The sequence below is a fragment of the Gorilla gorilla genome, chromosome 19 (assembly GCF_029281585.2).
Source record: "Gorilla gorilla gorilla isolate KB3781 chromosome 19, NHGRI_mGorGor1-v2.1_pri, whole genome shotgun sequence".
Lineage (NCBI taxonomy): Eukaryota > Metazoa > Chordata > Mammalia > Primates > Hominidae > Gorilla > Gorilla gorilla.
This window is the reverse complement of record NC_073243.2, coordinates 72,891,587-72,919,584: the sequence shown is the minus strand read 5'-3', so window position 1 is coordinate 72,919,584 and position 27,998 is coordinate 72,891,587. Positions and strand designations below refer to the sequence as shown.

The window sequence follows — 27,998 nt, the reverse complement described above, 5'->3', positions numbered from 1 at the left end:
ATCTATAGCTGCCAAAATCCCTGTGTGATTTCTTTTGATAACTCAAAACTCCTTTTCCTTCCAATGATCAGCTAAATATTCATCCATGTTCCCCACTGGCCCCAGTTTTTTCCGTTTAGCGCTTTCATGCCTCTGCACCTAGAATTCTATTTTTTTTTTTTGAGACGGAGTCTCACACTGTCACCCAGGCTGGAATGCAGTGGCGCGATCTCGGCTCACTGCAACCTCCGCCTACTGGGTCCAAGCGATTCTCCTGCTTCAGCCTCCCGAGTAGCTGGGATTACAGGCACATGCCACCATGCCTGGCTAATTTTTGTATTTTTAGTAGAGATAGGGTTTCACCATATTGATCAGGCTAGTCTCGAACTCCTGACCTCAGGTGATCCGCCTGCCCCCGGCCTCCCAAAGTGCTGGGATTACAGATGTGAGCCACCACACCCGAGTTTATTATTTTTAGGCATAATGGATTGTTTACTGTTTTTAACCCACATCAAGAATGATTTGGTTTGGCTCTGTGTCCCCACCCAAATCTCATCTCAAATTGGACCCACGTGTCAAGGAAGGGACCTGGTGGGAGGTGACTGAATTATGGGGCGGTTTTCTCCATGCTGTTCTCGTGATAGTGAATCTCATGAAATCTGAAGGTTTAAAAGTGACACTCCCCCTTCGCTCTTTCTCCTGCTGCTATGTAAGACATGCCTCACTTCCATTGCCTTCTGCCACAATTGTAAGTTTCCTGAGGCCTCTCAAGTCATGCAGAACTATGAGTCAAATAAACCTTTTTTCTTCATAAATTACCCAGTCTCAAGTAGTTCATAATAGTGTGAAAATGAACTAATACAAACATACAGAATAACTAATGTTAGAGAGCCAGACTTTAGTAGATTCTATAATATTACTGGAATTTAGACAATTCCTATACTAAATTTAATGATGAAGAAAAGTTTAAAATTTATAGAATTTTAAGGTCACATTGAAATTATTTGTTAAATAACAAGTTCTCTACTTCCCTACCAGAAATGTACTACTTTTTCATATTTTTGGAACAATAAAGAATTCATGCATTAAAGGCCTTAAAAATGTTATATATCCAATCACATCATCTGCAAACAGAGATAATTTGATTTCTTCTCTTCCTATTTTAATACCCTTTATTTCCTTCTCTTGCCTGAATGTCCTGGCCAGAACTTCTAATACTATGTTGAATAGGAGTGGTGACAGAGGGCATCTTTGTCTTGTGCCGGTTTTCAAAGGGAATGCTTCCAGCTTTTGCTCATTCAGTATGATATTGGCTGTGGATCTGTCATAAACAGCTCTTATTATTTTGAAATACGTTCCATCAATACATAGTTTACTGAGAGTTTTTAGCATGAAGGGGTGTTGAATATTTTACTGAAGGCCTTTTCTGCATCTATTGAGGTAATCATGTGGATTTTGTCATTGGTTCTGTTTACGTGATGGATTATGTGTACTGATTTGCATATGCTGAACTAGCCTTGCATCCCAGGGATGTGGCCAACTTGATCATGGTGGATAAGCTTTTTGACGTGCTGCTGGAATTGGTTTGCCAGTATTTTATTGAAGATTTTCAGATCGATTTTCATCAGGGATATTAGCCTGAAATTTTCTTTTTTTGTTGTGTCTCTGCCAGGGTTTGGTATCAGGATGGTACTGGCCTCAAAAAATGATTAGGAAGGAGTTCCACTTTTTCTATTGTTTGGAACGGTTTCAGAAGGCGTGGTACCAGCTCCTCTTTGTACCTCTGGTAGAATTCGGCTGTGAATCCATCTGGTCCTGGGCTTTTTTTGGTTGGTAGACTATTAATTACTGCCTCAATTTCAGAACTTGTTATTTTCTATTCTTCTTCTTGGTTTAGTCTTGGGAGGGCGTATGTGTCCAGGAATTTATCCATTTATTCGAGATTTTCTAGTTTATTTGCGTAGAGGTGTTTATAGTATTCTCTTATAACAGTCTGTATTTCTGTGGGATCAGTGGTGATATCCCCTTTATCATTTTTTATTGCACCTATTTGATTCTTCTCTCTTTTCTTCTTTATTAGTCTGGCTAGTGGTCTATTTTGTTAATCTTTTCAAAAAACCAGCTCCTGGATTCATTCATTTTTTGAAGGGTTTTTCATGTATCTCCTTCAGTTCTCGTTTGATCTCAGTTATTTCTTGTCTTCTGCTAGCTTTTGAACTTGTTTGCTCTTGCTTCTCTAGTTCTTTTAATTGTAATGTTAGGGTGTCGACTTTAGATCTTTCCCGCTTTCTCCTGTGAACATTTAGTGCTATAAATTTCCCTCTAAACACTGCTTTAGCTGTGTCCCAGAGATTCTGGTATGCTGTGTTTTTGTTCCCATTGGTTTCAAATAACTTATTAATTTCTGCCTTAATTTCATTATTTACCCAGTAGTCATCAAGGAGCAGGTTGTTCAGTTTCCATGTAGTTGTGCAGTTTTGAGTGAGTTTCTTAATCCTGAGTCCTAATTTGATTGAACTGTAGCCTGAGAGACTGTCTTGATTTCCATTCTTTTGCATTTGCTGAGGAGTGTTTTACTTCCAATTATGTGGTCAATTTTACAGTAAGTGTGATGTAGTGCTGAGAAGAATGTATATTCTGTTGATTTGGGGTGGAGAGTTCTGTAGATGTCTTTTAGGTCTGCTTGGTCCAGAGCTAAGTCCTGAATATCCTAGTTAATTTTCTGTCTCATTGATCTAATATTATTGACAGTGGAGTGTTAAAGTCTCCCACTATTATTGTGTGGGAGTCTAAGTCTCTTTGTAGGTCTCTAAGAACTTGCTTTATGAATCTGGGTGCTCCTATATTGGGTGCATATATATTTAGGATAGTTAGCTCTTCTTGTTGCTTTGATCCCTTTACCATTACGTAATGCCCTTCTTTGTCTTTTCTGATCTTTGCTGGCTTAAAGTCTGTTTTATCAGAGACTAGGATTGCAACCCATGCTTCTTTTGCTTTCCATTTGCTTGGTAAATATTCCCCCATCCCTTTATTTTGAGCTTATGTGTGTCTTTGCACGTGAGATGGGTCTCCTTAGAAAACCCCATCGTCTCAGTGCAAAATCTCCTTAAGCTGATAAGCAACTTCACCAAAGTCTCAGGATGCAAAATCAATGTGCAAAAAATCACAAGCATTCCTATACACCAATAATAGACAAACAGAGAGCCAAATCATCAGTGAACTCCCATTAACAATTGCTACAAAGAGAATAAAACACCTAGGAATCCAACTTACAAGGGATGTGAAGGACCTCTTCAAGGAGAACTACAAACCACTGCTCAAGGAAATAAGAGAGAACACAAACAAATGGAAGAACATTCCATGCTCATGGATAGGAAGAATCAATATCGTGAAAATGGCCATACTGCCCAAAGCGATTTATAGATTCAAAGCTATCCCCATCAAGCTACCATTGACTTTCTTCACAGAACTGGAAAAAATACTTTAAATTTCATATGGAACCAAAAAAGACCCCATATAGCCAAGACAATCCTAAGCAAAAAGAACAAAGCTGGAGGCATCCTGCTACCTGACCTCAAACTATACTACAAGGCTACAGTAACCAAAATAGCATGGTACTGGTACCAAAACAGATATATAGGCCAACAGAACAGAACAGAGGCCTCAGAAATAACATCATACATCTACAACCATCTGATCTTTGACAAACCTGACAAAAATAAGCAACGGGGAAAGGATTCCCTATTTAATAAATGGTGTTAGGAAAACTGGCTAGCCATATGCAGAAAACTGAAACTGGACCCCTTTCTTACACCTTACACAAGAATTAACTTGAGATGGATTAAAGACCTACAACCATAAAAACCTTAGAAGAAAACCTAGGCAATATCACTCAGGACACATGCATGGGCAAAGACTTCATGACTAAAACACCAAAACCAATGGCAACAAAAGCCAAAATTGACAAATGGGATCTAATTAAACTAAAGGGCTTCTGCACAGTAAAAGAAACTATCATCAGCATCAACAAGCAACCTACAGAATGGGAAAAACATTTTGCAATCTATCCATCTGACAAAGGGCTAATATCCAGAATCTACAAGGAACTTAAACAAATTTACAAGAAAAAAACAACCCCATCAAAAAGTGGGCAAAGGATATGAACAGACACTTCTCAAAAGAAGACATTTATGTGGCCAACAAACATGAAAAAAAGCTCATTACCACTGGTCATTAAAGAAATGCAAATCAAAACCACAATGAAATACCATCTCACCCCAGTAAGAATGGCGATCATTAAAAAGTCAGGAACCAACAAATGCTAGAGAGGATGTGAAGAAATAGGAACGCTTTCACACTGTTGGTGGGACTGTAAATTAGTTCAACCATTGTGGAAGAAGAGTGTGGCAATTCCTCAAGTATCTAGAACCAGAAATACCATTTGACCCAGCAATCTCATTACTGGGTATATTTACAACTCATTGTACTATAAAGGCACATGCACACATGTGTTTACTGCAGCACTGTTCACAATACAAAAGGTTTGGAACCACCTCAAATGCCCATCAGTGACAGACTGGATAAAGAAAATGTGGCACATATACACCATGGAATACTATGCAGCCATTAAAAAAGGATGAGTTCATGTCCTTTGTAGGGACATGGATGAAGCTGGAACCTATCATTCTCAGCAAAATAACACAGGGGCAGGAAACTAAACACTGCATGTTCTCACTCATAAGTGGGAGTTGAATAATGAGAACACACGGACACAGGGAGAGGAACATCACACACCGGGGCCTATCAGGGGTCGGGGGAGGGACAGCATTAGGAGAAATACCTAAGGTAGATGACAAGTTGATGCGTACAGCAAACCACCATGGCATGTGTATACCTATGTAACAAACCTACACATTCTGCACGTGTATCCCAGAACTTAAAGTATAATTAAAAAAACATATATATATGATATATATATGACATATATATATATATATATCTCAAATGTTATATATCCTTTCTAAAATATTACATTTTCATTACTTGAAGAAAATTCTGACCTAGTTCACAGATAATGGCAATGCATGCTCGGACCATTCTGTCTCTTTCTTGAAGTCCATCATTTCCAACTGCAATTAATGAGTTGGTCACAGAACTAGGAAACAAGGAAGCATTCACAGTAATCATCTGTAACAGAAGGAATCAGAAAAAGAAGTTACTTTAGTAATACATTTCTTAAACCTATTTTGTCCAGACTGAAGTAGTTAATAACAGAATAAGATCCAGAATAAGATCTAGGTATCAATTTTAATCTTTTGCTTATGGATATTTCAAAAGATTAATATAACTAATAATTGATGTAACAAATGTTAATAGCCATTACTATGGAAAATGTGTTAGTTTTTTTCTAACAGTACAGACTATAAATTCACTGACCAAATGTTTCTGAGATTTTAAATTACTCTAGAATAGGGCCTAAATCTTAAACAGTTTTTCAGTACCTAGACAAGGTAAACCAGAGGGGACAATAGTAGTCAATATACTACTGTACTTTTACGATCCTGACCAACTCTCCATATACCATCATCACCAAGTCCTACCAATTTACTTCCATAACATCTTTATCTCTACTCCCCTCTCCTCATGAAATTAATTAACTTGGGCCCTCACTCTCACTCTGACTACTGCAATAGATATCTAATGATCTTACTCTCTAGTCACCTCTCCCATCAATCACTTGTTGCTATACCAGAAAGCAGAGTTCATAATCCAAATCTATTTTTAATATTTCAAAAATCCTGATGGAAATATCTTGTAATAAAATTTTGTATGAATCTCACATTAAATGAAAGATCTAACTGGCAGTAACATTTGGAATATTGAAAACAGGTAACATATGTCTTTGATTTGGGAAACAAAATTATGTAGCTAATTATTGTTTAATAAATAAAGACTTGCAAATTAATTCAAAATAGCAGGTTACTGGAGTGGAAATAAAATATTTTGTTTGTATAGTAATAAAATATTAGAGAAAATTAATTTGACCCAGATGTTACTAGATTTATTGTCCTGTTGATAAAATAAAACTTGTGAGATGAAACAATTAGAGGATGTAATATAACTAATGAAAGACACACAAGTCTTACAGAAGATCAAAAGAAAGATCTGTTTGATCAGTAGTTGTAAGTGGTTTGTCATTTAAACAGCATTTTTAAGACATATTACAAAGTTCACCTGAAATTACAGAATACAGTTCTACAACCATAAATCAAATACATCTCCAATAACTGTAGAATCTACAAAAGCTTTCATATTCATTTCTAAGTCAGTTTTTTCAATTAACTGAAAAAGGAGAGAAAGAAAGGGAGAAGGAAGGAGGTATAGGAAGTATAGGAAATCAATCTTCCTGGGTGAAAGAATTCTAATATCTTATGTCGTTAAGTTCTTTTTTAATACTTTCTGATCTATTATTATTCTTATAAGGAGCTTATGAGAAAATTTCTCCAAACAGCAAAATGCATGTAATATATTCTGTAAAGAGCTGGCTGAAAAAACTGGCAAAATGGTTTTTAGAGTTAAGTCTGCTATAATAAACTATGTTACCTTGGCTAAACCAATCCTCTCTTGTGCCTCAGTTTCCTCATTTGTAAAATGAAGATATGTATGAACAGATGATTTCTAAAGTTTCAAGTATAAAATTCTATATAAATCTTGTGTCTACTAAACATATACTTAATTCACCAGATTGTGCTATGAAATATATAAATAAAATTTTTACAAATAAAATCACTCTTCTTATTTTCCAGGGAAATACATGCAAAGAAACTCTTAAATTGTGTGTAAATCAGAGAATGCTTTCCTCATAAATCAATGAATGCTCAGTAAGGGAGAAGCCATAAAATGCAGTCACTGTTAAAACTGTAAAAGTTTAATAATCTCTTCTGGCATGACAGGGCAGACATATAAAACAAATTAAAGATCATGATTAGGTAATAAATTTGTGGAACTGACACAAAGGAATTAGAGAAGCACTGAGTTACCTAAGGTGAATATCTAATATTTGAGCTGAGACTAGAAGATCGATGTAAGGTGAGAAGGGCTGAAAATGAGGAGTAGGAAGGAAGTAACAATTGTGGTAGTAGTGGTGGGTAGTTTGCCTACACATGGTGGCAAAAGACATGTCAGATAGAAATGGTTGGCTGGACCAAAACTGGGCTCTGAAGGCCAAAGTAGGCAGGTTGAACTTCAAATTCATGGGCCAACGTAGGTTTGGAAATTTTGGAGAAGAGGGTTCTTGCTCTGGTTTTGCCACTATCTTGCTATGTATCAAGGGCATGAGATACCAGCCAATGAATCTCTTTCAAATGTAAAAAGTTTGTGGAATTCCTTATTACATGAATAAAGAAACTATATATGAAAAAAATGACAGCTGAAATTAGGTGGGCAGCGAGTAGAATTTAAATAAGATTAAGAAAAGAATAGTAGTAACTGACTAGTGGAAAAATTGCATTAAAAATGAGGGAGATAAAGCCAGAAAAGAGCTGCCTGCATTGGAATGGGGAGAGAGAAGGGGGAAATCAGAGACATGGAAAAGAAAAAAGCAGACAGAACATTTCCAAATGAATGAGATGGGTAAAATAAGAGAAAAAGTAACATAAGAATTCCTTAATTATTCATAGTGAAAGTTATCCTAAAGCAAAAAATGTTTTTCCTTATCCTTTAAAATATAATAGACATACTTTTATTAGAAATTTTAAGACTCTTGGGAATTCATACAAAAAAACTCAGTGATATAGTAATTATAATATTAAATATTAATTTCTACTGCAGGTTGAGCATCCCTAATCCAAAAATCCAAAATGCTCCAAAATCAAAAACTTGAGCACTGACATGAGCCAGAAGTAGAAAATTCAGCACCTGACAACTTTGCTTTCTGATGGTTCAATATACATAAACTTTGTTTCATGCACAAAATTCTTAAAAATATTATACAAAATTGGCCGGGCGCGGTGGCTCACGCCTGTAATCCCAGCACTTTGGGAGGCTGAGGCGGGCAGATCACGAACTCAGGAGATCAAGACCATCCTGGTTAACACGGTGAAACCCCGTCTCTACTAAAAATAAAATAAAATAAAAAATTAGCAGGGCGTGGTGGCGGGTGCCTGTAGTCCCAGCTACTGGGGAGGCTGAGGCAGGAGAATGGCTTGAACCTAGGAGATGGAGCTTGCAGTGAGCCGAGATTGCGCCACTGCACTCCAGCCTGGGTGACAGAGAGAGACTCCGTCTCAAAAAAATATATATATATTATACAAAATTAACTTCAGGATATGTGTACAAGGTATATATGAAATGTAAATAAATTCTGTGTTTAGATTTAGGTTTCATTCACAAGATAACTTACTGTGTATACACAAATATTCCAAAACCCAAAAAAATACAAAATGGGAAATAACTTCAGGTCCCAAGCGTTTTGGATAAGGAATACTCAACCTGTAGTACAGCTGCCAAGGTTTTACTAAAAAAAAAAAAAAAAAAAAAAGTGTGCTTCAGATGCCAAAAGCACTAATGAAATTATAGTTTCTCTGGCCGATAGAGGCCACTGTTCGTTCAGCAAATGTGCTCTCACTCTAACCCTTTTAGCATAAACCAAGGAAAAGCCCTGTGCCACAATTCTTCCGCTGATTCTATATCCCACCACCAAATATCAGCAATTTTCCTGTTCTAGGATTCACAAATGGTATGTGAGTCAACTACTCTGCATCTCAGAAGACAATCAAATGAAATGATATTTTTGTTATGCTATTATTTTTGAGCAATTAAAAACTGAGCTACTTTAAATTTTAACTTATGCAAAAATACAAAATTGAAGTAAAACATTTACTAAAATATCCAAAATTGAATTTAATTGTCTGAATCCATTTGAAATTGTCTTTTCTTCTGACAGCAGTCTCTAAAGCGGTTACGCTCAAAGTGTAGACCAGGAAATTCTGAGGGTCCTTAAGATATTTTCAGAGATTCTGCATAGCAATACAAAGACATTATTTGTCCTTTTTACTCTTATTTTCTCACAAGTGTGTACTAAAGTTTTCCGGGGGCTCCACAGCATGTGTTATCAAAACAGACTGAATGCAGAAGCAAATACGATAATCCAATTGACTTGTTTATCAAGACAAAATTAAAGAGAGTTGCAAAACTCTAAAACAATAGCCCTCTTCTCATTAATTTTATTTTTTGGAAAATACAGTCATTCCTAAGTGCCCATCAACCAATGAGTGGATAAAGAAAATGTGGTATTATACACTACGGAATATTACTCAGCCATAAAAGCAATTGAAATAATGTCTTTTGAAGCAACTTGGATGGAGCTGGAGGCCATTATTCTAAGTCAAATTAACTCAGGAATGGAAAACCAAATATTGTATGTTCCCTGCTTACAAGCAGAGCTAAACTATGAGGACACAAAGGCATATGAATGATATAATTAACTTGGGGACCGGAGGTGGGGGGAGTTTGGGAGGAGGTGAGGGATAAAAAGATTACATACGGGGTACAGTGTACACTGCTTGGGTGACAGGGGCACAAAAATCTCAAACACCACTAAATAACTTATCCATGTAACCAAAAACCACCTGTACCCCAAAAATTATTGAAAAAATAAAATAAAATATGGTTTTCATAAAAATGTTATTTATATTTGTATTTAATGTGTTTATTATTTTACACATATTAATATATATTTTAGTTCCTAATATTATAAATACTGACATATAACCCAAATAACCAAAAAATTGTTCTAGGTTCTTCAGAAACAAATTTTGTTTTATCTTGAATTCTCAGTCATGGAAGAAGGAAGAATTGTATAAATAAAAACCATAGATTTTTCAAATCTGAATTTGAAAAGTCAAATTACAATCCTAGTGTAACAGTTCGCCTATAACAAGAGTCTCCTAATCTATTTCCGGTATCATTCTTAGTCAAATTTCAAACTTCTTTTAAGGCTTAACTCATCCATTTACTTGTTCACCTGTGAGTACTATTACTATTACTAACCAAAAGGTAGACAATTTTAAGAAAAGGGAAAAAGAGGGAACCCTAGCTAACACAGAAATTGAACAGTACATCATTTTGGAACCTGTGTACTGAGTTGAAAGATAGGAAGAGAAAAAAAGAACTAAAAAATTCAACTGGAAAGTATTTTTAGATTTTTTATGCAAACAAACATATACTTCATGATTCTCATGATAAGATAAAATATGACTGACACTTGTCTCACTCAGGCTGTGTCCCAACCATATTTACTCTCAGTTCACTCTCTTCTTCCACCATTAGGGTATCAAGTAAAAACAACAAAGCATTCCCTGAAGGCCTCTCATGAGAAGCATTATGGATTGTCCTTAACACCCTCTCTTTCGGAGTTTAGGCTGTGACCTTTTATCCTGTACAAAGGCCTGAATTGTTTATTGCAACTGCCCACAGATTGTATCCAAATTCACCTTTAAAACAATGAACTTCTAAGTATTTGTGACTTCCATTTAATACTATTAACTCTAAGTATGCAATTAAGAGAAAATCAGGATGGGGAGCAAGTAATCCTCTTTCTCTAGTAACTTATCAAAGCAGTAACTACATTTACATGTCTACTGAAGGAAGAAATATTCTTCAAAATAAACATTTTATAAGAAATATTGCCCTACCTATACCCAATCACATAGAATTCCACAAAATATTTATGTTTACCTCAAAGTTTAATGAATTTATTTAATATATAACTTTAATAAAAATGTTTAATAAAAGTTTAGTCTTTAATCTTAATAAAGATTTCACAAAACAGTCTAATCTAAAAATGTAAATATTAACATAAAAACCATAAATTTGCCTTTTACTCTCACACATAGAGCATACCTTTCTGACTAATCGAAGTGCTTGTGTCCTCTCTACCTCGTTGCTCTGTTGTATGTCAATGCACCTAAACAATATACAAAATATTAATCATTGATAAAATTCTATTAAACAACTTTTTGTATCACAATACTGCTAGATGAAACCCATTTTCACAATGTCAATATGGTATATTATAGTTTTGGTATATGATTTCTCAGTACCAGCATATATTTATTTAATTAACCCATACATCTCTAGGGATAAATATCTGTCATTTAAAAGACCAATTTTTTCTTTTAAAACCTCAGGAAAGAACAGTATAGTAATTTACAAGACTACATCTATTCATAAAGAAAGAATAATAAACATAAAGTGTAAAAAGTCTACTAAAAAAATTCACTTATCTCTGATAAAATTCAGACATTTTATAAAAATTGTAAAGGAAAAATAATTCAAGGCTGTTTTCATTTAATTGCAATTTTGACCAGGGCTTAAACTAAATTAGGCACTATCCATAAAAATTCTATCTTACCAAAATATAATTTGAATTCTGAATTCACTTCAAATATTGATGTCCAAACAAATAGCACCAAACTGACATTTCTTTGTAAAATTTATTAAATTATCCAGTTTTGAAAGTCTTTTATGTAGAAGCATAATTTTTATTTAGACAGTTCATTATTCTAATCAATGCTTTATATATAGATAGTCTGCGATTCAAAAAGCATTTCTTCTATCTGAATACAATTAATCTAAGGCAATCCTATTAAAATTCAAATGGACTTAGAATTCCATTCCTGGCCATGTCAGAGATGAGAGGTTCTGACTGTCTTCCCAAAAACAACCATAAAGATTAAAAAAAAAAAAAACTTTACAGTATAAAACAACTGTTAAAAGGGCAATGAAGAATAATCCCTGAAAAAAGAAGCACAGGGAGCTCCACATTCAACCACATTTGTTCCCTGGGTGCATCTGTCAATGTCAATCCCTGGTCTTACGGGCAGAGTCCTAACAGAAAGCAGAAATCTGGCCGTACTGAAAAGACAGAGGTTTAACTTCAGGGCAGCCAAAGTAGCTGGGACTTGAGGGGTAAAATCCCTGAGAGAAGAAAACAGAAGAAAGTGAGCTAAAATCTGCATGCAGTGTTCTCTCCAAGACACTTGTCAACATCCACATTGTGCAAAAGCAGAATTACACTCTAAGAAACAAAGGAACAGAGTATAGATTTCAGCAGAAACACGATACTCTAAGAAATAGGTAAAGGTTCAAGACTGGTTAAGGTGAAAAGATTCTGCTCAATATCTACACTCTGAGATTCTAAATAGCCACTGCTAGGAGCAAAGGCAAATCTAAAACCAAACTTTAACAGAATCAGTGTAATAAACCAACATACTAGAATAAAACTTAACTCTCTTACAAGGCAAATAACATGATCCTGAGACAACAATTGTGTTTGTTTGTTTGGATATTTTGTTTTTGAGACAGAGCTGGTGCCCTGGCCTCCTGAGTAGCTGGGATTACAGGCGCGTGCCACCATACCTGGCTAATTTTTGTTTTCTTAATAGAGACAGGCGTTTCGCCACATTGGCCAGGCTGGTCTCAAACTCCTGGCCTCAAGTGATCTGCCCGCCTAGGCCTCCCAAAATGCTGGGATTACAGGCATGAGCCACCAAGCCCAGCCCCAACAATTTTGAATACCAATGTTCACATTCTATCAGACAATATGAGGCACGGTTTAAAACAAACAAACAAAGGACCAAGAACCAAAAACTAAGAAAAGAAAATGGCACTACAAATAGAACACAGGTGATTCACATATTGGAGTTGTCAGAGGGGACTTCAAAGTAATTATGGTTAATATGCTGAAGAAAAGATGAAGAAATGAAGCGGAGACCTGAAATCTTTAAATAAAACTAAAGTAAGCCAGGTGCGGTGGCTCACGCCTGTAATCCTAGCATTTTGGGAGGCAGAGGCAGGCGGATTGCTGGAGCTCAGGAGTTCAAGACCAGCCTGGGCAACATGGTGCAACCCTGTCTCTACTAAAATAGAAAAAAATTAGCCAGGCGTGGTGGTGCGCACCCGCAGTCCCAGCTACTCGGGAGGCTGAGGCAGGAGAATCACTTGAACCCAGAAGAGGGAGGTTGCAGTGAGCCGAGATTGTGCCACTGCACTCCATCCAGCCTGGGCGACAGAGCGAGACTCCGTCTCAAACAAACAGGCAAAAAAAAAAAACCTAAAATAAATAATAAAATCATAACTGAAATTAAGAATTCATGAGAGTCATTTACTAGCAGGATGAAAGGTTTTTAATAAACAGGTAAGTAGAAACTAAGCACACTGAAATACAAAGATTAACCACAACAAAACGTTGAAAAATACAATAATGACATCAGAAAAGTCAGTGATGGGACAGTGAAAAGATCCAACATTATAATAGATGGAGTACCAGTCAATAGGACAGAATATACAACAGAGAAAAAAAAAAATCTTTAAAGCAGCCAGAGGTAAAAAGATATATCCCAAAGAAGCAACAAGAGAAGCTACTTACTGTTCAACTGTTAAAAAAAAAAAAGAAAAAAGAAAAAGAAATCTAGAAGACAATAACTGAAGCATTGAAAAATAAGTAACTGGTAGTGAAAACAGCCTTTGAACACGAAGGCAAAATAGAGGGATTTACAGACAAAAGATGACTAGCAGAACTTAATATATCAAGGATATATGTTCCAATCTCTAGGACAACTACTAAAAAGAAGGAAAGACTTCATAGCCAAGACACGAAAAGAGGAAACAAATTGTTATTTCAAAAGAAGCAAAAAAAGGAGAAATACAAGAACAAAGAACATATGTGACAAATAGAATACAAATAACAAGATAGCAAACAAATTCAAGTATTAGGAAGCTAGTAATGAGACAACAAACTCATAAATACACACAAATAATTACATTAGACAAAGTCCATAAATCATGCACATAATAAAGCACTAGACATAAATAGTCTAAATACTCCAATAAGAAGACAAAGTTGGTCAAACCAGATATAAAAAAAGAAAAAACTATATGATATTTACAGGGGAGACACTTAAATGTAAAGACAAAAAAAGAAAGTAAAAGGATGGTAAAAGGTATACCATGCAACCACTAGGCAAAAGAAAGGTGGTAATGTATTATTAGATGACATGAACACTCATAAAAGAAGTATTACTAGGAATAAAGAGGGTTATTTTATAATTATAAAAGGATTAAGCCCAATAAGAAGATTTAGCAGTTCTAAACATGAAGTAACAACAAAGCTTCAAAATCTGAAACAAGAAAAAGAAAAGTCAGAAAGTATTATATGGGTGAAAAATAATTGAGTCTATAATTTTAAAACAGGCTGAAAAAGAAAACCCAGCCAGAGAGATCCATTAATGAATTATAATCACGTAGGAGAAAAAAAAATACATATCTTACATATATTTTCCAGGTAATATGAAAACAAGGCCATATTTCCCTAGTTGTTTTATAAAACAAACATACATACTCCCAATACTAAAACCAGACAAAGACTTTAGATGAAAGGAAAAATAATGGTCAACAACTCTCATGAACATAGGTGCAAAAATCTATAAAATATTATTAGCAAGGAAATTAAGTTATATATAAAGAGAACAATATATCACAAATAGTGGTGTTTATTTAAAGAATGCAAACTAGGAATATAAAGAAAATCTAGTAAAAGCTTATAGAAAGTATAAATAATGGTGAAATACTTAATGCTTTCCACCTGAGTTCAAGATCAAAACAAACTTGTCCATTATTATCATTCCTATTCAGTGCAATATTCTAACTCATGTAGTAAGGTAAGAAAAAGATAAAGATTGGAAAGGAAGATATAAAATGGACATCATCTGTAATTAATGCTTATACACACAGAAAATCCAAAGTAATCTACAAACAACCAGAACTGAAAAGTGAATTTGGCAAAACTGTTAAATAAGAGGTCAATATCTCCAACAGGTCAATATCTCCCCCCAATTTTTTTATATATTAGTAGCAAAAACAGAAAAGAATGTTTTAAATTACATTAATACTATCAGAAAAATATGTTAGAATAAACTGAATAAATATGTTCAGGACTTCTGCAAAAAACAAACAAACAAACAAACACTACTAAATACTGTTGACAGAAATCAAAGTTTCCAATAAATAACTGTTTAGAAAATTCAGTATTAAGATGTAAATTCACCCCAAATTAATCTAGAGCATCAATGCAATCCCTGCTAAAATCCCAGCAAGTTATATGGATAGACTATCTTATTCTAAAACTTATATGAAAATGCAGAACCCAGATTAGTCAAAATAGTCTTGAAGAAGCAAAATTAGACTAACATAAACAGATATCAAAACATATTATAGAACTGCAGTAGTTAAAACAGTTGAGAAACTGGTGCAAGGACAAATATACCAACTAAAGAGGATAGAGAACCAAACAATAGATTGCTACTGAACTACCTGATTTACAACAAAGGTGACACAAATCTAGACGTGAAACGAAAATATTTTCAATAAAAGGTGCTAATTTTATTGGATATTCATAAAGATAAAAATGAATCATGACTTGCCATCTATCTCATATCTTACACAACCATCAAATGAGATCAAATCAAGTAAGATGGTTCAAAGACTTAAACACGTATAAAGGAATAAAACCTTTAAAAGAAAACACAGATCTCTTCCAAATAGAAAGCATTCTGGATTTCACTAATTATGAACTTTTGTTCATCAAAGACCCATTAAAAGAATGAAGAGGCAAGGCAAAGGCAAGGCAAACTGAAACAAGACATTTTCAATACATATATCTGTAAACACTCATATCCAGAAGACATCAAGAATTCCTACATAACAAGAAAGATAATCCAATTTACAAATGAGCAAAAGATAGGATATCCAAACTTTCAACCAGCAAATGAAAAGTGCCTAACATCATCATTCATCAGGGAACACAAGTTAAAACCACAATGAGACCCCACACAAGAAAGGATATAACTAAAAACTGAAAATAGCAAGTGTTGATGGGGACACGGGGAGACTGAAACTCCTATACATAATAGTAGAAGTATAATCAGTGCAATCATTTAGCAAACTGTTTAGCAATATCTACTAAAGCTAAACATACATGTACCTTATAACCCAGAAATTCTAGTTCTACATATACCTAAGAGAAATGAGTGCATTTCCTCTTCTATAAGAATATTCTTGCAGCCTTCTACAAGAATATTCAGGGCAGCTTTATTCCAAATAGTCAAACACTGAAAACAACCCAGAAAAGCTTCAACAGAATGGAATAAATTGTGGTCTATTTATAAAATGAAATGTTACACAGCAAAAAAAAAAAAAAATCAACATGGATGAATCTCAAAGATGATAATGAGAAAAAGAAAGAGTAATTACTGTATACGTCCAACACACAATGCTCAAGAACAGGAAAAACTAGTCTGCAATGGGAAAAGTCAGAATAATGTTTACAACTGATTAGAGGTGTAACAGAGCTTTACTGGGATGCTGAAAATGTTCTAAATCTTGTTACTTGGTTGTGTGTGTGTATATATACACACTAAATTCATCAAAGTTATACTAGTATGAGTAAAAATCTATACACTTTATGGCAGGCATGCTAAAAACTCAACACAAAATTTCAAAAATATATAAACAAGTCTAGGAAATTTACCTAGCTATTAAATAGTCCACTTTCAATTTTAGCACCTTCTGGAGAATACTGGAGTCTTGGATGAGATATCGAAGCGCTCGTAGCCCTGCTGCTCGCACTTCTTTTGCTTCATTTAATAAAGCTAACCGCAAACTGTATGAAAACAAACAGAATACAAGTTTTGCTGCACAGGTTTCAAATACACACAAAATTGTATTACCAAATTATTCCTCAGCCAAAATATGCAAAAATTCTAGTCATGCACAGAATTCTAAGAGCATTCTACATATATAAAAATTATTCACTCCAAGCCAGACAATTTCACTTAGTGTTGTTTTTTTAAATCTGTGCCTCCTTAGTACATTCTTACCAATCAAGAAAATGTTATTGAGTTCTTTCTTACCTTCTGTACTTTATTTTATATAAACAATGGAAAATTAAATACGCCTTTTTCAAGCTATACCATTTGTGTCTACAATCGAATATCCTCTCTCTGCCTACCTGGTTCCATACCTCCCAAAAATCATTGGTTTAAATCAATGATAATAATAATTTACGCCAATAGCAGGCACAGACCTTTTATATCAATTTTAATTCCTAAGAGTACCTAAAAGATAGTTATAAAACCATATAACATGCCTCTATTAGTGTGCATGGGCAAATCAAGTCTGTTGTAAGCACAAACTTTCTCTTAGGTAAGACCTAGAGTTATAGTTGTTCCTGGGAATAATATGAGAAATTTAGTCTGCAAATTTCAGATTTAATTTAAAAGTTTAAATTATAGAAGTCCAGATATTTTTGAACATTCACTTTGGTTCTTCATATTTAGTAATTAGAAAATATCACAAAGACTCACAAAAACAAAACTACCGTAGCTCTTAGATTTTTTCTAATGTTCAAGCAACTATTTCTATAAAATCAAATATGAGGTGCTGTATTATTCTATTTCTAGTTTAAAATTACTAAAATTAAAATTACTAAAATCTGAAAGGGATGGGAGGGGGGAACGAACCACACTTACCAAATTATGATATCCTCATAGTTAAAGCCTAGTTTTTCTTCACTGTGGCCAATATCACAAAGAAGCTGTCAGAAAAACAAAACAAGTGTGTATTTATGTGTTGTATATTTTCACATATTTATACACATTATATATTTACACTGGAAAATAAGGTATTTTTATGGAATAATATTTTGAAAAATATGATTTTACTGTTCAAATAAGCAGCTTTATTTGTATCATCTTACTATTTCTCATTTGACCTGCCAGTTTTAAGTTTCTTTAATCTTTTATCTTTCCTGCCTTTTTAAAAATCATTTGTTTTCTATTATTCCATTTTCCTTCTCAATAATTTACTGTTTTAAAAATGGTTCTTTTAGTGGCTACTATTAAGATTACAACATGCATTGTTGACTTATCTAACAAAAAGTATCACTTCACAATGTCCTCAATGCCAGAATCTCACACTTTAATTTCACTTTCTCCCCTCACATTTCACTTTACAATTGTTTTTTCTATCTTTTAAAAACTATACTGTATTACTGTTAATGGGTTTTAACAGTATTTAGTCAATATCAGTTTATATTTATTCACATATTTACCCTTTTTATTATTCATCATTTTGATGGTTCCTTATTGGGATAGCTTCCTTTTATCTGAAGAACTCTGTTGTTGCTGTTGACTTGTTCTGTTAGTGTTTTAATTTTAGACCAGGTTGCTGGTAATGATTTTCTTGGTTTTTATTTCTCTGGAAATAATTTTTTTTTTTTTTACATTGAAGTTTGAAGAATATTTTGCTGGATATTTAGAAGTTTAGGTTAGCTGCTATTTTCCTCCAACAGTTTCAAGATGGCAGTTTCAAGGTGGCCTCCACTGTTTCGGTTGTGAAGTCTGCCATCAGTCTTATTGTTGACTCTTTTAAAAGTCATGTCATTTATTTCTCAAACTCTTTTTTTTTTTTTTTTTCTGAGATGGAGTCTCACTCTGTCACCCAGGCCGGAGTGCAGTGGCGTGATCTGAGATCACTGCAACCTCTGCCTCCCGGGTTCTAGTGATTCTCCCGCCTCAGCCTTCCGAGTAGCTGGGATTACAGGTGCCTGCTACCACGCCAGGCTACTTTTTGTATTTTTAGTACAGACGGAGCTTCACCATGTTGGCCAGGCTGGTCTTGAACTCCTGACCTTAGGTGATCCACGATCCACCTGCCTAAGCCTCCCAAAGTGCTGGGATTACAGGCGTGAGCCACCGCACTGGGCCTCTCAGACTCTTTTTTTTTTTTTTTTTGAGATGGAGTTTCATTCTTGTTGCCCAGACTGGAGCGCAATGGTGCAATCTCAGCTCACCACAACCTCCGCCTCCCACGTTCAAGCGATTCCCCTGCTTCAGCCTCCCTAGTAGCTGGGATTACAGGCATGTGCCAGCACGCCCAGCTAATTTTGTATTTTTAGTAGAGACAGGGTTTCTCCATGTTGGTCAGGCTGGTCTCAAACTCCCGACCTCAGGTGATCCGCCCGCCTTGGCCTCCCAAAGTGCTGGGATTATGGGCATGAGCCACAGAGCCCGGCCTCTCAGACTCTTTTAAAGACATCTTTCCTTATCTTTGGTTTCCAGCAATCTTATTACAATGTTTCTGGGTGTGGTTTCCTTTGTAGCTATCCTGCTTAGGGTAAACAAAACTTCCTAATCTCTGGGTTGATCTACTTCTGCAAATTCTATACAAATTCTGAAAAATTCTATACATTTTCAAAACTTCTTCTGTCCAAACTCTCCTTCTGGTAATTCAATTAAATGTATGCCAGATCTTCTCATGTGTATCACAAATCCGTAAATCCTCTTCTTTTTTTCCATTTTATCTCAATGCTTCAGTTGAATATTTTCTATAACCTGTTTTCTGATGTGTCTAATCTTCTATTACATGTATCTAATGAGTTTTTAAATGTAGATAACTGTATTATTCACTTCTTGAATTTCCATTTAATCCTTTTAGCCATTCCAATGTGCTAATGAAATTCTTCATTTCACATCAATTTTCTCCATACGTCCTCTATGTTCATGACATAGTTGTTACTGAAAGTAGGTTTCATCTAATAAACCTGAATGATGTGGATCATCTCTGGATCTGTTATTAACTGTTTTCCCTTTTGTTCTAGTCATGTAATCCTGTCCTTTGGTAGCTCCTTAGTCTTTGATTGTATATAAAAACTTGCAAAGATTTGATGGTGTTATCTGTCTCCACAGAAGGTTCAGCCTTCTTTCTGTTAAGCCACTAGATGGTGTTGAGTCCACGTTAGGTGGTTGCCCTGGTAAGACCAGGCCTACCTCTGCTTTTTCCCTGCCACCTGAAGTTTCAACTGAAAGCTTATTGTTAAGAAAACTAGTCCAAGGAGGATGAAAAATTTAATTTTTGTCCTGCAAACTCCATTCCTGATTTTCAAAGATTTTCTACTTAGGTTTTAAGTTTCTCATCCCAGGTAGCCCCAGGATTAAACAACTGAACTGAGGGGAGAATCTCCCCATGCTTGATGCACCTAGGTAGGACTCCACCAAAACCTCTGTGCTGTTTTTTGACTTTCGGCAACAGTATTTCTGGGCCTAATGCTTGAATCCCGTTTCCTGCCCATACTTAACATCAGCAAGTGTCCCCTGGGAAAAAGTTGTTGAAGCAGCTTATTTGTACAAGATTCTCCCTTTTCTGAAAGGTTGGTGTCTGCACTTACTGTTGCCCAAGCAGCTTCCTGCTGCCTTCAAACAGGTTTTCCTGGTTTTCATTGAGAGCGGTGGTCTAATACTACCTTTATGGATCCCACCTGGATGAATATATGCCAGTTTAATCTAGGTATGAGTCTGGAGAATTGACTTTTACCTAAAAGTTACGTATAATGTCCTTAATTGATTTATTGGGGCTAACTGAAATGGATTAAAGAGAAGATAAATCATTTATTTAACACTGAAGACCAAGAAGAGTCTCCAAAGTGCTAATATTCTTTCTCAGTATGAAGTTATAAACATTGTAACCATACAGTATAAAGCAACCAAAGTAATCAACATATCACATCACATCTATGAGAAGAATGGACCCTAAGAAAAAGTTGATAAAAGTTCACTACCCTATTGGTAGGATAACTGTAAAAATTTCCTGTCCAATTTTTCTTTAGAGGAAAAAAGGGGAGGGAAAGGGAAGGGAGAGGAGAGGAGAGGAGGGGAGAGAAGGGGAGAGGAGGGGAGAGGAGGGGAGAGGAGGGGGGAGGAGGGGGGAGGAGGGGAGGAGGGGAGGGGAGGGGAGGGGAGGGGAGGGGAGGGGAGGGGAGGGTGTCCCAAACAGAACAGGGTAGGAGACAGGACTAGAATAGCTGCTATCAGATATTGCAACACTGCTGATATTACAATACTGGTATTCCTTAAAATTCTGATATGATGAACAAAGAGGCCTCAGACTTTCAAAGAGTATAATGTTTTTCTTTTGTTTTTACTGTCTTGTACAGTGTTGCAAGTAGCTACAAATTTAAGAGAATGCGTTTTTATACATACATATTTAAAATAACATAAAATTTTCTAAGTTCTGAGATAAAACTTCTATACCTCTAAAAAACCAACCATATACCTAAAATTAAAAGTGACATAATGTGTTAGTAAAAAATATTTGCAACAAATATGGTAAGAAAAAGGTTAAGGCACTGTATGTAGTTTGCTAGGGCTACTATAACATATATCACAGACTGGGTGGCTTAAACAACAGAAATGTACTTTTTCATAACTCTGGAGGCCAGAAATCTAAGATCAAGGTGTTGGCAGGGTTGTTGTTTTTTTAAAGTCTCTCTCCTTGCCTTACATATGGCTATTTTCTGTATTTTCCTATGTGTATGTCTGTCTCCTAATCTACACTTTTTATAAGAGAGTATATTAGATTACGCCCACCCACCCATATGACCACATTTTTCCTTAATTATCTTTTTCAAAGGCCCTATCTCCAAATACAGTCACATTCTGAGGTATTGGAGGTTAGAAATTCAACATACGAATTTTGACGAGACACAATTCAGCTCACAGCATTCCATCCTCACCTAGCAAACTAATACAGATCCTTATAATGTAAAAGGTTGAAACAAATTGAGGAAAAACTTCTCAGGACCCCAAAGAAGAACGGGCAAAGAAAATGTACAAGGAATTTACTGAAGAAATATAATTGACAAATAAATATGACATATATTCATTTTTCCTAAAACCCAAATCAAATGAATTGCAAAGTTCTACTTACAACTCACAAAAATGGCAAAATATTGTTTTAAATATTATTGTATATTATTTTATTATTGGAAATATTTCAAAAAATAGTTTTAAATATTATATATTACTATAATAATTTTTAAATATATTGTAAAATGTTATTTTAAATATTATTATATACTGGTAATGGGATTGAAAACTGAAAATATTTTATAAAATAAATTGGAAAAATGCACTAGGATCAAGATCCACTTTTGGAGATTTATGTATTTTAAATTATTTTACTAATATAAAGTAGGTTCAAGTACAAGATGCTTATGACATTATTTACAACATTAAAGAAATGGGAATAAAATGTTTATAAAGGAGGAACTTTATGAGGCCATTAAAATAATGTAATATACAATCATAAGAAATAATATGCAGAATCTATTGCTAAATGGGGAAAAGATTCTGTAAGATATATTTCTTAAAAACACACTTTAGGCCGGGTGCGGTGGCTCACGCCTGTAATCCCAGCACTTTGGGAGGCCGAGGCGGGTGGATCACAAGGTCAGGAGATCGAGACCATCCTGGCTAACACGGTGAAACCCCGTCTCTACTAAAAATACTAAAAATTAGCCGGGCGTGGTGGCGGGCGCCTGTAGTCCCAGCTACTCGGGAGGCTGAGGCAGGAGAATGGCGTGAACCCAGGAGGCGGAGCTTGCAGTGAGCCGAGATCGCGCCACTGCACTCCAGCCTGGGCGACAGAGTGAGACTCCATCTCAAAAAAAAAACAAACAAAAAAAACACACTTTAAAAAAAAAGGATATACATCAAAATTTTAACACCAAAAATTTTTTAACAACAACTCCTCTGCGTTTTTGTGTATTTTATAAATGTTCACAATTAAACACGTATCACACCATCTAGGAATAGTTTTATATATAGTATTGATGAATACACACAGAAGTAACAATTATTGACTGGTAATCTTCTCAACCCTGGTAGTATTTCTGTAAATGAAAACAACTGAGGCTTAGAGACTTCCTAAGGCCACAAAGCCTAATTAAGTGGTAAAGCTGGAAATCAGATCAAACCAGTCTGACGCCAGAGCCCACTATGAAAAATATTACTATAATTTTGTATTGAAATTATTTACACAGGGTTGGGGGTTAGGGGAAGTAAAAAACAATTGAACATTACCATCTTATTTCATTTCTCCAGCCTCAAATGTGGCATCAAGAATCTGGAGAACTGCACCCTGGCTATATATATATACACAAAACAAATAAGAAAATTTAACTATTGTTTTCTCCAGAACTGCTAACTAAAATATACCATTAAAAAAAACTGCCCATTTCAAAGAATTAAAACATAAAAAACTGCACTTTCACTCCTTAAGTTAATTTATTATTTTAAAGATTTCTCACGTATTTCAGAATACTAGCATTATCACTATGTGGTACCATACATGAGTAAGAAAGAAAAATACGGTCAGCTTACAGTGTTATGATTACTTCATCCTTGGGAATATTCAAATATATATAATGTAGAAAAATTAAGGTTAGAATTTGTTTATATCAACATACAAAATATTGTGCTTTCAAACTGGGAAAAAATGTTACTTTCTTAAATTATAATTTACACATATCAACTCAACTGCTTAAAAAGGGAGTATTTCCATTCCTCTGCTACAGTAATAATGAATGTTAATAAAATGAAAGGTTGTAAAATTCTACAAATATACAGTCTTGTCCTTTAAAAGGTTGGTTTTTCCCCTAAGTGTGTACTTGACTCTCATTTCCTGCATTATATTTTTCATACTTGCCAGTCAACCTCATAGACAACTATAGATTCAGAGAACACAATTTTCAAATTATCTACCTTCTCAGACGAGAAAAATATATGACCATTTACCACTTAACATTTCCTAGAGTTAGCAGTTTTAGTGAAAAAGTTAAACAAAATTCAAAGGTATTATAATCTTAAAAAACAAACATGCACCATTTAAAAAGTGTTTAGAGAGGTGTATCATTTTCTGATTATTAATGTCAATGCATCTCAAATGCAAGAAAAGTTTTTGAGAAAGATGCTGAATCAGCTGGAAACTGGAAAATCATAAATAACTAAAAAGAACAATTATGGCAGAAACACAATATATTTGTTATTAATTAGTGCCTATTTTCCAGACATAGTAAATGGATTTCAATAATGGTTAAATTTAACCATTTAACCATTCAATAATGGTTAAATGCCTTCAGGTTGTTTCCAGGACTGTAGAAGAGGGCTTTAATCAGTCTTAAATGAAAAACCTTTTGAATTAGAATTATCCCGAGCAGTGATTAAACTTTCTATGTGTAAATAAATTCACATATATATTGGGAATAGGAAAGAAGATAGTAATAGAATTCTAAATTTTGGATTATCAAAGAAATATTATACTTTCACTGCTAATCACTAAGAGTTCACATATAAATCTCAAAATAGTATGAATAAGAATGACTTTGATACAAACTTCTTGTGATGACTACCTTACTAGTTATCTCCTAATTTAAATAACCAAACCCTAAAGTACACATTAAACTGTTTAGCTCTTTCTCTATGTGATATGGTTTGGTTCTGTGTCCCCACCAAAATCTCACCTTGAATTCTAATAATCCCAACATGTCAAGGGCAGGACCAGGTGGAGATAACTGAATCATGGGAGCAGTTTCCACCATGCTGTTCATGTGAAAGTGAGTTCCATCTATGACCATATCACCCTGAACACGCCCAATCTCGTCTGACAGTGAGTTCTCACGAGATCTGATGGTTTTATGAGAGGCTTCCCCCTTTGCTAGGCACTCATTTTCCCTCCTGCTGTCATGTGAAGAAGGATGTGTTTGATTCCCCTTCCGCCATGATTGTAAGTTCCCTGAGGTCTCCCCAGCCATGCAGAACCGTAAGTCAATTAAACCTCTTTCCTTTATAGACTATCCAATCTCGGGCAGTTCTTTATAGCACTGTGAGAACAGACTAACACAGTAAACTGCTACCACAGAGAGTGGGACACTGCTGTAAAGATACACGACATGTGGAAGTGACTTTGGAACTGGGTAACAGGCAGAGGCTGGAACAGTTTAGAGGGCTCAGAAGACAGAGGAAAATGTGGGAAAGCTTGGAACGTCCTATATAGACCTGTTGAATGGCTTTGACCAAATTGCTGATAGTGATATGGACAATGAAGTCCAGGCTAAGATGGTCTAAGATGGAGATGAGGAACTTGTTGGGAACTGGAATAAAGGTGATACTTGCTATGCTTTAACAGAGAGACTGACAGCATTTTGCCACTGCACTAGAGATCTGTGGAACTCTGAACTTGAGAGAAATGATTTAGGGTATCTGGTGGAAAAAATTTCTAAGCAGCAAAGCATTCAAGAGGTGACTTGGGTGTTCTTTAAAACATTCAGTTTTATGTATTCACAAAGATACAATCTGGAATTGGAACTTATGTTTAAAAGTGAAGCAGAGCATAAAAGTTTGGAAAATTTGCAGCCTGATGATGCAACAGAAAAGAAAACCCCATTTTCTGAGGAGAAATTCAAGCCGGCCACAGAAATTTGCATAAGTAACAAGGATCTGAATGTTAATCACCAGGACAATAGGGAAAAATGTCTCCAAGGCATGTCAGAGATCTTCGTGGCAGCCCCTCCCATCACAGGCCCAGAGGCCTAGGAGGAAAAAGTGGTTTCCTGGTCAGGGCCCAGGGACTTGCTGCTTTGTGTAGTCTTTAGTGCCCTGTATCCCAGCCGTGGCTAAAAGGGGCCAACACAGAGCTCAGGCCGTTGCTTCAGATGGTGCAAGCCACAAGCCTTGGCAATTTACACATGGTGTTGGGCCTGTGGGTGCACAGAAGTCAAGAAATGAGGTTTGCGAACCTCCGTCTAGATTTCAGACGGTGTATGAAAATGCTTGCATGTCCAGGCAGAAGTTTGCTGCAGGGGTGTAGCTCTCATGGAGAACTTCTGCTAGGACACTGTGGAAAGGAAATGTGGGGTTGGAGCCCCCACACAAAGTCCCCACTGGGTACTGCCTAGTGGAGCTGTGAGAAGAGGGCCACTATCCTCCAGACCCCAGAATGGGAGATCCACCGACAGCTTGCATTGGGCGCCTGGAAAAGCCACAGGCACTCAATTCCAGCTCATGAAAGCAGTCAGGAGGGGGTGCTGTATCCTGCAAAGCCATAGAGGTGGAGCTGCCCAAGGCTGTGGGAGCTCACTTCTTGCATCAGTGTGACCTGGATGTGAGACATGGAGTCAAGGGAGATCATTTTGGAACTTGAAGGTTTAATGACTGCCCTATTGGGTTTTGGACTTGCATGGGGCCTGTAGCTCTGTTGTTTTGGCCAATTTCTCCCCTTTGGAATGGGTGTATTTACCCAATGCCTGTACCCTCATTGTATCTAGGAAGTAACTAACTTGCTTTTGATTTTACAGGCTCATAGGCGGAAGGGACTTGCCTTGTCTCCAATGAAACTTTGGACTTGGACTTTTGGGTTAATGCTGTAAAGAGTTAAGACTTTGGGGGACTGTTGAAAGGGCACGTTTGTGTTTTGAAATGTGAGGACATGAGATTTGGGAGGGGCCAGGGCAGAATTATAAGGTTTGGCTCTGTGTTCCCACCCAAATCTCACCTTGAATTGTAATAATCCCCATGTGTCAAGGGTGGGATCACGTGAAAATACTTGAATCATGGGGGTGATTTCCTCCATGCTGTTCTCGTGATAGTGAGTAAGTTCTCATGAGATCTGAGAGAACTCACTCACTATCACCACTTTTATAAGGGACTTCCTTCCCCCTTAAAAAGTCCTCTGAGAGTACTATCAGTGGTTTTATAAGGAGCTTCCTTCCCCCTTCACTCAACACTCATTTATCTCTCCTGCCGCCATGTGAAGAAGGACATGTTTGCTTCCCTTTCCACCATGATTGTAAGTTTCCTTAGGTGTCCCCAGCCCTGCGGAACTGTGAGTCAATTAAACATCTTTCCTTTATAAATTATCCAGTCTCGGGTAGTTCTTTGCAGCAGTATGAGAATGGACTAATATACTATGAAAGATACAAGAAGAAATAGAAGAACACAGAGTGAGTTAAAACATGGACATCCTGCGAAGCCTCTACTAATAATCAAGTTGCTAATTAATCTTCAACCATTAGGTAGCAGTTTCATCACTACTATTTTTGGTGACATCCTATCTCCTGTATTAATGTAAGTCATTAAAATGTAATTCTGTCTACCCTATTATATAGGCTTGTTATTATATATTAAGAACAAATCATTGACTATGTTTAGAAATTGTTAAAGACTTTACAAAATGTAAGAATTAGCGTTTACAGTCACATAAAATGCTAAATTATTAGACACCACACTTTTCATTGGGTTTGGCACTCCCTATGCCATCCATGCATTTTTTTTAATTGGCCATCGGTCACAACGCCTAGCTAAACCTGACCAAATAACATCAGAGTTCATATACAAAGATGCTAAGAGAGGGTTACTCTCTGCTTTCCAAGACCAGAAGTATTAAGGATGATGTATTTTATCTTAGTCCCATGGAAAGTGTTTATCTGAGAATGAAGACGATCTGAAAGAAAACAGGAATGAAAAATAGAGTGGCAGCATGTAATTGACAGTGTCTCAACCCCTGGGTTGTCTTGTCTGAAATTAGGATCCAACATTTGATATTCCTAATTATGTACACAAATAATTTCTTTATATTTTAGCTAAGATGAATTAAGTTTGTTGAATTTATTACTTATAAACAAGTTAAACATTCAGTATCTTAAGTCCACAATTATTTTATGAGTATAACATGTTAAACTTAACATTTTTATATAAGCAAAACAAATACTATTATACAAATCTTATTTCTTTAAGAAGGGTTAAAGATTTTGATAATGTCACTGGTTTGCCTATTAAAATCCAGGTCCATCATCAGTGAATCAGTTATTTGTTATAATAAATCCACATGACTTTCTTACACAAATACTAAAATATTCAAAAAGGGCTATAAACAATTATATCCTGTCAAAGTTACAACAGAACTGTATATTATCTCCAAGTATTAAAAATTTGTCTGTTTATTAAAATGATCAAGTTTTAAAAAATGTAATGACTAGTTAAAACTAGGTAGTTTTAAATGCTACTCCCATTTTACTTGTATTACTCTGAAGGTTAAATAGTTCTTCTAAATAAGCAAAAGAAACAACA

At 35.6% G+C, this 27,998-nt stretch overlaps 1 protein-coding gene across 6 annotated transcripts in view; it reads right to left on the bottom strand.

Annotated features, from left to right (window-relative positions):
• Nucleotides 1-27,998, bottom strand: part of RICTOR (RPTOR independent companion of MTOR complex 2) — a 135,802-nt gene that overhangs the window by 47,816 nt on the left and 59,988 nt on the right. For all 6 annotated transcript variants that reach the window (XM_019013496.4, XM_055367921.2, XM_019013497.4 and 3 more), the window contains 4 exons: nucleotides 17,568-17,632; nucleotides 16,568-16,699; nucleotides 10,882-10,945; nucleotides 5,040-5,166 (listed from right to left, as the gene is read on the bottom strand). In XM_019013496.4, coding sequence (XP_018869041.1) covers nucleotides 5,040-5,166; nucleotides 10,882-10,945; nucleotides 16,568-16,699; nucleotides 17,568-17,632 — 388 coding nt within the window. The remainder of the gene's footprint in view (nucleotides 1-5,039; nucleotides 5,167-10,881; nucleotides 10,946-16,567; nucleotides 16,700-17,567; nucleotides 17,633-27,998) is intronic.